The sequence below is a fragment of the Protopterus annectens genome, chromosome 1.part1 (assembly GCF_019279795.1).
Source record: "Protopterus annectens isolate FY-2018-M chromosome 1.part1, PAN1.0, whole genome shotgun sequence".
Taxonomy (NCBI): Eukaryota; Metazoa; Chordata; order Ceratodontiformes; family Protopteridae; genus Protopterus; species Protopterus annectens.
In genome coordinates, this window is record NC_056726.1 from 1,475,455,565 (window position 1) to 1,475,469,748 (window position 14,184).

General features: G+C 38.1%; 2 protein-coding genes across 3 annotated transcripts in view; one reads left to right on the forward strand and one right to left on the reverse strand.

Moving 5' to 3' along the window:
- Positions 1-1,366, reverse strand: part of EIF3I (eukaryotic translation initiation factor 3 subunit I) — a 363,205-nt gene extending 361,839 nt beyond the window's left edge. The window contains exon 1 of the mRNA XM_044082520.1: positions 1,242-1,366. Within this exon, the coding sequence (XP_043938455.1) occupies positions 1,242-1,244 (3 nt within the window). The 5' untranslated portion in view covers positions 1,245-1,366. The remainder of the gene's footprint in view (positions 1-1,241) is intronic.
- TMEM234 (transmembrane protein 234) overlaps positions 1,354-14,184 on the forward strand; it is a 156,287-nt gene continuing 143,456 nt past the window's right edge. For both annotated transcript variants that reach the window (XM_044082530.1, XM_044082538.1), the window contains exon 1: positions 1,354-1,432. In XM_044082530.1, the coding sequence (XP_043938465.1) occupies positions 1,354-1,432 (79 nt within the window). The remainder of the gene's footprint in view (positions 1,433-14,184) is intronic.

A 14,184-nucleotide genomic window follows, 5' to 3' on the forward strand; every position in this document is an offset into this window, starting at 1 on the left:
CAAATAAAACAGTTTAATAGCATTAACAGCTGTTCACTTTACTTTATCATGTACACAGACAGTTCAAACAGACATACGTGATATGCTCAGAGTATATTTTTCTTCAAAGCAGCTTCAAGAAACAGTATAACTTAGAGAGCAAAATATATTTAGAATTGACTGATATGCCTATAGCATACATATCAATACTAGGAACGAAGAACTGATACAAGATCAGCAGACAATCAGGTTTAAGTAATGCAGAACAGGACGCAGCTCGTGCGGATACGGAAGATAACAATAGCAGAAACAGCAGTAAATCACAGAAACAGCGTAAGCAGCAGTTGGCAGCAGTTGTAGTGCAGCAGTGAATCACAGTAACAGTACTAAAGCAGAACCAACGTGGGCAGCAGTTGTAAAGCACAAATTCTTTAATTCGACCACAAAAGGACAGTTAAGCGCTTTCGATTGATACAACCAATCTTCCTCAGAACTGATATACATATATGTATAGCATACATATGTACAAAGATGTAAAGCTACATTCTGAGGTTTCAGACAGCAACAAATGAAACAGATTCGTGACTTGGTGTCCGACAGGAGTAGAGGCAGGTACATGTTAAGCAATAAAAACTCGTACGGTCCCCCGCTCCACTTCTGTCCATATCTACACAGCAGTGTGTGTGTGTGTGTGTGTGTGTGTGTGTGTATATATATATATATATATATATATATATATATATATATACACACAAAAAAAAAATAAGTGCATGTGTGTACACATACAAACGTACCAATGCACATACGCGTATGCATAGATATGCCTTGTGTATTTATGTGCGAACGCCAGGTGACATCTGAAAAGGATAGCTTAATAAAAAAGTCCAGTAGAAATGGCATCGGAACATAACCAATATACACACATATATATCTCAAGACATATAAAAACAGCGTAGCACTGAAAACACAGCACCAGCTGAATTGCTGTACCACGTGAAACAATATGTCGAAATGTGCTTATCATCCATGTTCCCACCAAGGTTTATCAGAAAGTTCTGCTGCTTATGTCAGTGCCAAAATCAAAACCATCAACGTTCCGTGATGAGTGGAAAAAAGTACTGAAGTCAGTACAACAAAACATGTCGCTATTTCTCCTCCCTCATGCTCTTATCAACAACTACCCCATCTGGGGCAACACCAACCAAAAGATTAGTCTCGGATCTATAAACATTTATTACTATGCCAACAGACTGAGAACTTACCATGGTGATACGAAGAACAACAATTACAGGCGGTTATACTTTTTCAAATGGTAATAACAACCTCACTACCAAAGTAAAGGTAGAGAAAGAACCGCGCAAGCGTATTAGATAGATGAAACGTCAGTGGCAAAGCTGGGTGAAAGGTCACAGGAGCGGAAACTTAAGGGTCGCGGTTGCTATGGTATCTTTACGTAAGTTTTTTTTAGTGGTGATTGAGGTTGTAGTATATATTTTTGCGAGTTTTATAGTGTTAATGTGAACCCTTATTTAGTAGTAAAGGGAAGGCCTTGTTTACTTTTACTGTACGGACAGTTATTCTACAGAAATAGTATATATGTGCTGCCAGTGTTTTACGGATATGATAACGTTATAGTTTCAGGCTGCGGTTCATTTTAGCTAGCTACAAGACAAGGAAGTAGCATATCCACTGGTCACGCCGGAGTATTGAACAGCGTGTTGATTTTGAAGGGAAATATTGCGGATGTTTTAGATGAACAGATTCACTCTGCATAGCTCTCAACCTTCCATCTCCAAAATGAGGAACACTTGCCTTCTTAATGTGGACCAAATGGGCAAAATGTGGAACACATATTAAATTAATGGCTTACTAATAACTTCAACTAGGAAGGTCATAGGATGGTTAAAATGTGCTGGTTTTACTTATAAAGAAGATCATTTAATGAATTAATATGGTTAATTTCTATACAACATGGATTTCACTTAGAAAATTCATAACACTGAATGTGTGACAGACTGTTTCAATGTGGAACTTCGAGGAACATGAACTTTTTAAGACCCCAAATGAGGTACGTTCCTCGTAATGAGGTACATTGAGAGGTATGGCCACTCTGCCGTACTGTTGGTTGACCGTAAAAGTTTAACTAGGTAAAAAAAAAAAACTCTGGCGGTCCAGAAGGAAGCTCATCACCCCTGTTATATAATGTCGTACATTAGTCAGGCTACTTTTCCACGATAATGGAAACGATTGTCTGAGCGTAATTCGCGTCTAGAAATGTTTATTGACATTTGTTTACTGGAAATTCTAACTGGGTAGAAGCCAGTTTTCAGTAGTGACTGAACGAGAAAAGCTCCAGTATGAATGTGAGTTAGCTACGGTCAACAATTCTCCATTATCGCCCACTTTTGAAAATAAAACAAGGATGTAGTTAGTTACACAGTAAAAATTGAGATGACTCATACTGCTAAATCAAATGATCTAGTAACAGGTTATTGGCGCATGCGCAGCATTTTTTCCACAAATAAGGTCTCAACATATGTGGAGGTACTCGTCGTAAGTAACTTACCAAAATCTCAGAGATTTCCCATACGCTGCCATTTGAAACCACATGCAAACAAAGCCAAGTTGGCACCAACCACTACACACAAAAAGTACACATCACCGCGTCTGCACGAGCAAGCCCATGAGGCGAAAGACCCCACCCACACACTGAAAACAGGTTCATTATACTCCATAATGAGACGCATGGAAGAGTATGACTTAATCCGTGTGGGTGTAAATGATCCGAGACATACCTCCCTGGACTACATGAAGTAGGGTTACCACCTGTCCCACTTTGCGAGGGACAGTCCCACTTTGGGCAGTTAAGTCCTGACAAAAAATTAAAAAAATGGCAAATGTCCTGAGATTGTAGGACAAAATTATTTCCTATATTTTATGTAATAGTTGCATAAAACAGTTATTCTGTATCTAAAATACCTAAATGTTATAAGAAACAGAATATGCAACTGAAATGCTACAAGAATAAGCTTTTATTAAGGCAAAATAGTTAAGTTCTATCCTGTGTACTGACCGTGGGTATGTGTCAGCCTGTAAAATCTGATGTTTGTACCGAAAATGTCCCACTTTGGCCATTTGAAAAGGTGGCAACCCTAACATGAAGAGAGACATGATAGATTTCTCTGAATATGTGTCACAGGCTGATATGACCCTTGCATTGCACAGCATTCTACTTTCACCAAGAAGGATACTACAATGCGAACAGAAAATGATTGATTTCAATAACTGGCTTAGCTACTGATGTCATTCCAAGGGGATCCATTATTTGTCAAACTGTGAGGACAGGATGACGGACTACTCTGCTTTGCTAGAGATGGTCTGCGCCTCTAGCTGCTAGGTTTTCTAATACTGGCCAAGGCATTAGCTTCCCTCATAGGTCTGTTGGTTTGGCTTTGCCTAAAAAAGGAACTATCAGTGTAACAAAGTCGGGTGGTGCAACGGTTAGCGTGTAGCCTCACAGCAAGAGACTCTTGTTTCTATTCTTGGCTGGGGTGCCTTCTGTGCAGAGTCCGCATGTCCTCCTGGCATTTGCATGAGTTTCCTCCGAGTGCACCGGTTTCCTCCCACATTTCTAAGATATGCATCTGGAGTGTTTCTCCCAGGGCTTCTGCTGAAAATGGACTCTGTCCCAGTCAGACTTTCCCGGTAAACAAATATTAAATTCTTCTGGTACCAAGCTGAAGTTACTACTGCTCAGTGATAGGAGTCTTAATAAGAAACTGCACTCCTTGGAAGTTCTCCTTGCCTTGTAGATTGCTGACTTTTGTGCAATTACAGAGATATGGTTCAAGGCTGTGGAAAGCAGCCCAGCAGTGCAAGGCTACAATGCCTGTCACACATTCAGACCACCCTCTGAAAAGGGAAAAACAAAAGGTGTTGTTTTCATTTACATAAAAAAACAATCACACCTCTAGATAGGTCATGCAAATCCCCCACCTTATCATCACTAGCTACAGGCCCCCAACCATGAACCATAAAAAACACTTCAGATACCTGAAAGTTACTAGAATTACTTACCATTCAGCTCAACACACTACTCGTGCGACTTTAACTACCTTTCCATAAACTGGGAAACATATATGACCCCTAATGTGCAGGCTCGGAGACTCCTGGACTTTATCAATGCAAATGCTCTGGAATAGTTGGTCAGTACTAACATTAGGGATTCAAATATCCTTGACATAGTACTCACAAACATGGGGGAGCATTTACCACCCCCCCCCAGTATAATGTTCTCATTGGTAAGATCAGATCATAAACTGGTCTCCTATGAAGTAAATGAAACTGTAGAACCCCCATCAAATCCTAAGGAATTTTTCCAAGGCATTTTACCTTCTGTTAAGGAATAGCATAGGTAATTTTAAAGCTCCCCCAACCCTGAAAATACAGAGGCCTATGAAGAAGTATAAACTAATGCCCTGTGCAGCCACTTAAACAACTGCATAGAAACAACAGTACCTGATCAAACTAAACCCAGGTCTAACAGGAAACATGAAGCCACTCTGGTGGACCTGTGGCATAAATAGACTGTACAACAAAAGTAAGAAATTCCTGTCTAGAAGTAAGTGGGAGGTTGCACAGCATCACTAGTCTCAACAGGCAAATCAGGGAACTAGTCATCAGGGAACTAGTCAAGTCTTCCAAAGCTAAATACAAGATTAAAATAGCGTCCCAAGCAAAGGATAGCCACAAAGCATGTTTTAGTTATGTCCAAAATCTTAAGGGAAACACTAAAACATTGTGCTGAGTTGGCTGTAGATGGCATTACCTAAACTCAGCCAGAAAAATAGCAAATCTGCTGGCTGATGAATTCAGCTCAGATTTCACCTCCCTCGTCACCTCTGCTCACTCCCCATGAAATACGTCCTACCATTCCTTTGCCTGTTATCACACAAAAAAAAATAGGTTGTCACTGCACTCTGTAAAGCTAGAAACATGGCATCAGTGAGGTCTGACAGAATTCCAGTGTGCCTGTTCAATAGCTTGAAACATGACTTAGCAGACCCACTCAGATCTCTGTTTAACCACAGACTCCAGACAGGCTTTGTCAAAGTAGAGTGGAGGCCAACAACAGTCATCCATCTCCACAAGGGGGGACCATCAACTGACCCAGGAAACTACAGACCCACAACTCTGACCAGCCTCATATGCAAGGCTATGGAAAGAATAATCCTGGACATGAAAAACAATGACATAGGAAATCTGCAGATTCTAGATTCAACCCAGGTCGACTTCATCAGGAGCAGGTCCCACCTTCTCAATCTGCTGGACTTGGGTATTCTAGATAAACTCACAAAATTGGATATAAACCTCTACTTCAACAGACAGATAACCAAATGACTCACGGATAGGACATGTTGTTAGAGTGGGGGAATCCATATCCAGGGAGAGGTCAGTTACCAGTGGCGTACCACAGGGCTCAGTGCCAGGCTCCCTCCTATTTGGGGTATACTTCTCAGATGTCTAGGCAGATGTACATAGCCTTTGGCTGACCAGGTTTGCTGATGACTACAAGTTGGGGGAAATCACTGACTCCCCAAACAATGTTGATATCTTACAGAAAGGTCTGACTGCAATAAAACTATGATATTTGCACATGTAAATATTTACATAATTTATCCCTGTATCTATATATAAATATATGTGTGTGTGTGTATAGCCATGTATAAAAGAAATATATGTATATAAAAACATTGAAAATATAAACCAACATAAATCAAAGTGGCTGGGAATCGTATCATAGATGGTCATTCAGGCCTGGGGGAAAAAGACCCCCTAAACGTATGATCCACATTCACATATACATACAGGGATAAATTATGTATATATTTACATGTGCAAATATCACAGTTTTATTAACCATATTCAATTTTGTTTTTTTCAAGACATGGTGTGCATATTTCTTTAACTTTTTTCTGGTAATAGGGTATGGTTGTGATTGGTGGTTTTGTATATCTTGTGACTATATAAACAGCTTTTTTATCATTTATATGATATTTATTCACATTGATAAAGGTCATTGTGACTGAAACCGGTCTGTGACAATAAAGAGTGTTTTCTCTTTTCTGCTGGTCATTTTTGGGTTGTGTCTTCATATTTGGGACCTTGCAGATGCCGTCCGTGCAAGGAGTCTTTGTGCAGTTTTGGTTGGGTTTCTTTCTCACTGTTGGCGTTTGAGTAATTCGCTCTCATTGCCGGATACTTTCGGGCCGAAAGGCTGTGCAAGCATATTCCGTTGCTAATAATGTGAGACTTTTTTGTGTAGCCTTGATATTGTTGATAAGGGCTGCTCTTGTGGATTATATTATACTGTGATTTTGGTTTTGTCGCCATTGCCAATATTGGCGACTGAAGATATTATTGTCTGACATTTTGAAACGAGACGTGATCCTGGGGACTCATAACATTAACAGGTTATTCAAGGTGGAATTATGGATATTTTTTTAAGAATTCATGACCATTTTGTACATTTTTTTTATTACATCTCCAGCTTGTGGGCAATATGTATCATATATAGTGTGTGGACAACATGCATTATATATGGTTGGCTGAGGCCTTAATCATTCTATTTTGAGTTATTAAACATTACTTTTGTGAGTCCGCTAGAGTTGAACAAATTTGGAACTTTCCTTTGTCTTTTACTCTTTCGAGCTGGGTACTTACAACAGTTTCAAGGTCTATCATAATTAGTGTTTGGATTTGAGACTTTGTTCCAAGAGACTGGGGCAACGCAGACTACAATATTATTTCAACTATTGTTCGGATATATTGGGACATTTGTTATACGTTCCTTTAACCTGGGGTCTGATGTATATTAATGTGCAATATATGTATTGCCCATTTTTCAACTATATAAACAAGCTTTTTGTCAATTTGTTTTACATTTAGCATGTGGGTGACACGCTATTATACGGTGGGCTGAGACTATACCTTTTTCAAATTTGGTGTACTTGGATACCTTCATTGAGTCAGCTGGGGAGTCTGGGTACAACCACAGCTCAATTGCATTGGGCCCTTTTGGTGACTTTTTTGAGACTTTGTTACTTTCTGATTGTTCTCAAGTCGCACAAATATTGGGCATTGTCTTTGAGATTTGGATTTTGGTTGACTATATTGAGGCAACGCAAGCTCACAAGTTCTTTTTATTTTCAATTTGTAAATTGGATATATGTTTTTTTAAATGTGTGGTCTTTTTTCTATTGTTGTGCAACATATGTTTTGTGTATTTTCCTATTTGAAGTAAAGGCCTCGGGGAGCTTTACGATCATATGACACTAAGTTGTATTAACATTGGGTAAGGGCCTGGGGTTCTTTGAGTGCATGTTACTAATCTGAGCAAGTTACAATATTGTTTTCCTAGTAGGACTTGTACTGTTCCTTTAACCATTTATATATCTCTTAATCGACTCAAACAATTTTCAGGTTTTGGTTACTTAGATTGTGATAATAACCATTGGTGGCTGGTGATTTCAAATTAAAGGAGGGCTGCAGGAGACAGCTGAATGGGTGGGGCCAATGGGAAGGGGTGTGACCAACCAGAAAGGGGTGGAGCTATGCTCAAAACCACAACAACTGGAACTTTAATTAAATATGCTGCCCTGGGTGCCAAACAGTCATCATGAGAGTCCAGTCAAAACAAAATGAAGTGTAGAAGAAAAAAATATTTCAATGCATTGGCTACATGACAACTTACTTAATATCCAGATGAAAACACAGGTTGTGAGACATGAAAAATAAATGACTTTTTAAATACATTACTGGAATGCCAGTCAAAATCAAGTATAAAAAAAACAAGCAGCACTCAACTCAAACCACTTCTCCTTGCACTGCAGTTCTAATTATAATTTATATTCAGCTTTATAAAATTACCAAGTAACATGCTGAAAGTAGCAATCTCTGTGATACCCCCACTTGTAAAAAGGTTTCTTATCCAAAAAAGACCTGCTGCCTGACACAACTGTCTACTTGTTTCATGGGGAAGACATGATCAAAGTAAAAAATGAACAGCAAACAAGAAACAAGCTCAAGATAAATTGCTTAAAGGATTCCTGCACAAGTTATGGACCACACATGATAGATTGTCATTCTGTTTAGTTTACGGGTAAAGCCTGCAAAGATGACTGCAAGTCTCCAACAAATGTAACGAGCTTCTGAAAATACTGTAATCCTGTCCTTTATTACGAATACTGTCATATGCATTTCATTACCCAAGGCTTATACATTATCTAGTTATGTAAATATTCTCTGCATGGCAACAACGAAAAGGCTTTCAATGCTGGTAATTCTTTAACAGTATGCTTATTAAAGCTTACTTGCATCTTACAATCTCCGACAAGCTTACCTGATGGTCATTAAATCATTGCTACTTAAACAGAGCAACAGGGCACTGACAGCATGCATTTCCTGAATAATAAAAAGCATAAATCAACAGTATAAAAATATGACAGAAAACCAGAACATTCTGCAAATTCAAGGACATATGAAAAGCCATGGTCGTACTTGTGGTCTACCTTGGATGGGGGGATACTCTGCACACTTACACTGCATAACTGCTCCTTGCCTTCTTGGACACATCCAGAGCCACTACAGTGGGGAGTGGGGTGCAACAAGTATGTCACAATTTGAAATGTCTCTGGCTGACGGTGATGGCTCTGACACTCATACCTCTCAACTTCAGAGCAAGAAATCTGGACAAACCATACATAGAACTAGAAGTGGGCACAGGCCCAAAAATAAGGACAATTTTTAAATATTGCTGTTATAAACTTAGATAATAGAACAGTAGTAGGTCTTGCATTAGTACAAATTTTCTGAAGGGTATGAAATCTGAAACTCAAATGTCTGCCATTATTTTCTAACTTCAGTCTTTAATGACTTGCCACTAATTTGCCAGAAAACCACAATTTTATGAAAAACAGACCAAAAATGTGATGCAAAAATATAAAGTTGCCACATAATACAGCTGGGAACCTGTCAAAGAAGGGACACCTTTTTAATATTAACACTGTTAACTTGAGCAGCTAACAAAATAAGAGCATCTACATGCATTTCTGAAATAAAAGTAATCTATAACTCTGATCATTACAGTTATATGTATGGTACATTTCACTGCCACGTCTGGAACCCAGGGGACCCTGTGCAAAACAGTCAGAGAAACATACCCCTATGCCAAATCCGCTGTTTTGTGAAACAGAGGAAGACTGAAACATAAATGGCTACCATTTAGTGAATTCGGTTCTCACCATAGCTGTCAACCTCTTAGCAAAAAACACCTGAAAAAAGCCAATAATGTGGGAGCACAGCTGCCAAACATATTCAGTGAATTCATTTCTCACCATAGCTCTCAACCTCTTAGCAAAAAACATGTGGACAAAGCCAGTGATGGGGGAATACCGCTCCCAAACATTCCGTGAATTCAGTTCTCAACCTTAGCACAAAATACCTGGACGAGGCCAATAATGGGGGAATACAGTCCCAAAAATATGGACACATTTCAAATATCCATGTTATAAACTTAGACAATTGCTAGAATAAAAGGTTTTGTGTTACCATGTACTTTCTGAAGAATATGAAGTCTGAAATTCAAATGCCTGTTATTTTTAAACATTTGTTAACCAGGAAACTAGTCTGACTTGGAACAAAACAAAGCCAATTTTCAGCAGAGTAGGGAGAAACACTCCAGACACATCTTTGTAAGAGATGGGAGGACATGCAGACTCCATGCAGAAGGCACCCTAGCCAAGAATCAAACCAGTGAACCTGTAGCTGTCAGGCAACAATGCTACCAGTGCACCACTGCACTACAGACTTTGCAAGGAAAAATGAAGACACAGAAACCACAGATTTTATGAGGAACAGAACAAATATGAGGCAAAAATCTGCAATTTTTTACAAATAGTGGTTGGTAGGGAATTCAGGTCCTTGCCACCTGCATCCAAGGTACAGGGTTCAAGCCTGAGTATCTCTACCCACCACTATTTGTTAACTGGGGCATTTTACATACACACACTGTAATTGTGTCCGGACCCAGAATCTATACGTCCCAATACTTAAACTCCAAACCCGCGCACGAATCCATGAAGCAGCAAAACTCCAAACCCGCGATCAAATCCAACGCTTCCCTGCGAGAGCTTAAACTCACCTCACCTCTCTCCTGATTGGTCCTGTCTACGAATGAAGCAGTCTGTGCGGTCGTCTGTCGCACAGATTCCTGGGCATCTGCGGAGCAGTCTGAGTGTGTCCACGCATGGACTCGTAAAAATACATTTTTTTTTTTTTTTTTTTTAATTTTATAATTTTGTTTCACGTTTTTTTTTCCTTTTGTTTCTAGGTGGGAGGGCTGCAGTCCTATAGCATGAGCCACCCCTGATAATAACTGCTTTGTTGTTATTAATATTAATTTCCATTCATACCAGCTTTGATGTCTGAGTGTTGAGTCAACAGATTGTAAACCCTGTAGGTGACAAGCTTCAACCACTATTGGTGTATAGTCTATAGGTCTCCCATATATATATATATATATATATATATATATGTGTATATATATATATATATATATATATATATATAATTTTATATAAAACATTCTTTACTATGGACAATTATTGAGATCTAAAAATCTGATGTGACATATTTACACAAATTTGTCAACTACTTGAATGAAAATTAATGGGGTATCCATTTTACTGTTGAAACCAATAAAAAAAATCTGTTCCCTTTTTGGATGTTTTGGTGACAAAACAACAAGATGGTTCTTTGGCTAGTACACTATATAGGAAACCTTTTAATTCCAATTTGTTGTTGCATGCCTCCAGCTGTCATCCAGGTCACATTACACACAATATCCCCAAATCCCAATATATGAGAAACAAGAGAATATGTTCTCAACAAACTGATCTCACCATGTGTAATAATGATCTTGCCAATTAGGTTTATTGAACATGGATATTCAAGTAGGCATTTATCCCAAACTAAGACCATTGTAGATGGTATGTCTAGGGATCAATTATTAACTTATCTTGAGTTCAGGTCTGGTCAGAACCCTAAAATTAGATGTACTACAACTTTTGTTAAAAATGTTACCTCTTTCACCAGAGTTATACAAAAATATTGGTATATACTACATACTGATGAACATCTAGTTAAAGTATTGGATAACAGATGTTATTTTTCCTACAGGAAAGGAACTACCTTAGGGGGGCATTTTAGTTTCTACAAAAAACACCCATCCGTTGGATATATAACAACAAAATACAAATGTCCATAGGGGGAACTAGGCCACGTGGGTGTTTCCCTTGTGACCACTGTACACTTTTTAAACATGTTCTAAAAACCAAAGAATTTTCAAGAAAGAATACACCAAAAGTTTTTGATATTCGTATTCTATCCAATTGCAATAGTAGTTGGGTGATCTACCTTGCTGAGTGTCAGTGTTCAGCCTTTTACATAGGTCAGACCTCTAGGTCCTTTAAACTTAGAATCTCTGAACATTTGAGTAACATACGCAACAAGGTAATAACCAATGCCTTATACAAACATACTCAAGTTCACACAACTGCTAGATTTACATTTACCATCATCAATAAAGTTGTAGGTTTAAAATTTTCCAAGAATAAATGGCATGAAATTTTAAATAAGAAAGAAAAAATGTGGATCATACCTTTAGGGGGTCTTTTTCCCCCAGGCCTGACTGACCATCTATGATATGATTCCCAGCCACTTTGATTTATGGTGGTTTATATTTTCAAATTTTTTTTTTATACATATATTTCTTTTATACATGACTATATGCATATATATATATATATATATATATATATATATATATATATATATATATATATATATTTATATATACATACAGAGATAAATTACGTGTATATTTACATGTGCAAATATCACAGTTTTATTAAGCATATTCAATTTTGTTTTTTCAAGACATGGTGTGCATGTTTCTTTAACTTTTTTCTGGTAATAGGGTATGGTTGTGATTGGTGGTTTTGTATATCTTGTGACTATATAAACAGCCTTTTTATCATTTATATGATATTTATTCACATTGATAAAGGTCATTGTGACTGAAACCGATCTGTGACAATAAAGAGTGTTTTCTCTTTTCTGCTGGTCGTTTTTGGGTTGTGTCTTCATATTTGGGACCTTGCAGATGCCGTCCGTGCAAGGAGTCTTTGTGCAGTTTTGGCTAATAATTCACGCATCCTCACTTTATTAAATCAGCTCATTCTTTCTTGCAGAGGTGAGGGGCCCTATAACCCATTCATTCGTTCTGCAGGTGAGCTTAGAGCAGTGGGAGTGACAGCATCGTCCATTGCAGCAAGGCGAGGTTTTGTCTTAAGCCCTAGTCATTCCTTCTGTTCTTGCATGTGACTTTCATTAGGTGGATATATGTAGGCATGACTTCTATTTTTAGCTGACTATATGGAAATGCAGAATAAACTGTTTTGTCAAGGGACAATATATCAAATAGTAGGATATTTGTAGGGGCACTATGACTCCCTTCATGAGAGAATGTTGGGAGAGTGCCTGACCCCAATAAAAAAATACTTTTCAAGTCCAGTTTGTATGTTTTGGTGAAGGGCTTTGGTCAGTGTAGTATCTCTTCCACAAATGTCTTCAACCAAAGGGAAATGTGCTTTGCTCAAAATTGAAATCATCTAGTTTCTGTTTTTTTTCCCTTAATTTCTGATTACATTGCCAAAAATTTGGATAAACATGACCTTTTGTAGGATTACATGGCATATCAGGCTTTACTAGTGCCTTTATTCAGTCTGCAGAATTAACTTGTGATATTAAAGAATGGATATAATCCTGTTTTACCATCCACTCATGTAACATCTCCAGTCTAGCAATAGTAATCATGCTATGACAAAAGGGAGGAGCATTACAGCAGATCTTAGTTTTAGCTCATTTAAATAGTGACTCATCAAAACTGGTGCATCCCTTGCATGATTATATTTAACTAAGGTGGATGGGGGTAAAGCAGAACTGCTTGCTTTCTAGTTAATTTTGAGGAGAACTTTCAACAACTTTTGTTACAGAAGGCTAAAGATAATTTTGAGATGTCATAAATGTGTACAAAAGTCTTTCTCATTAGTAAATTGCTCTTTGCATCTGGTAAGCCTTTTAACTGAAAACTGACATCCAGTACAGCTACTGCAAAAGTGGCATTTTCTTCAGTGACAGCAGATGCGGATTTAGCTGAAGTCCTGATACAGCTTCAAGCCTGATATCATTCATCCCACAATAAAAGCATATAATAGAAGATAAAGAACGTCAAGGTATGGTTAGTTCTGTCATTCATTTAAATGTATAAGGACCCTTCATTCGTAGGGGCAAGAGGCTTGTGGCCTTCCTTTGAAAGTTTCCCTTCCCACTAGTGTGAAACTAATGCTTACTAGAGATGTATTAAAAGCAACAAATGACACCATTCTTTGTTTCATATACTAGAAGATATTTCATACAGCCAAATAAATTGTTATATTAGTAACCTAGTAGAAATCAGATAATTTTCATTGGTAGCTGTTGTTCGCATTTACTGATTAGCCAGGATTTAATGAAAACATTTTGTATTCACTGACTTTTTGCACCCTGTATTACACATGTAGGGCTCTTGAGCTTTCAGGGAGTATTTGCTTTATCTGTTCTGTGATGGCCCCAGTTTGTGTAAGTTCTAGTTAATAAAGATCTATAGAGATAACTAAAAGTTAAATCCCTTTATTGCAGCCAGCAGCAGAATGGACTTTTCTGCTTAACCTTGGAATGACTGCATAGCTTCAACCTTCTTAGAAGAGCAGGCTATGAGCAGTCATCACTGACTTTTAATAAATGCATATCATGAAAAGAACAGGTAGGTGAAGAAAAGTGTAGCAGCTGAAATCACTCATTTGCTGTTCTTGCATTACATACTGGATCCCCCCTGAGTGGAACATTTCTTCACATTGTAATATTTAGATTTTTCTTTCAAAAGCTGCAAGCACTGTGGTGTTTGAGATATGCAGGTGACCTTCTGATGTTAGTAGACATTCTTATTACAGGCTGAGAAAGAAGACCTGACACACACCAGATGATTCCATCAGTTTTCTTCAAAGTGCTTTCTATGGGGAACTACAAGGCACCGTAATGATCTTC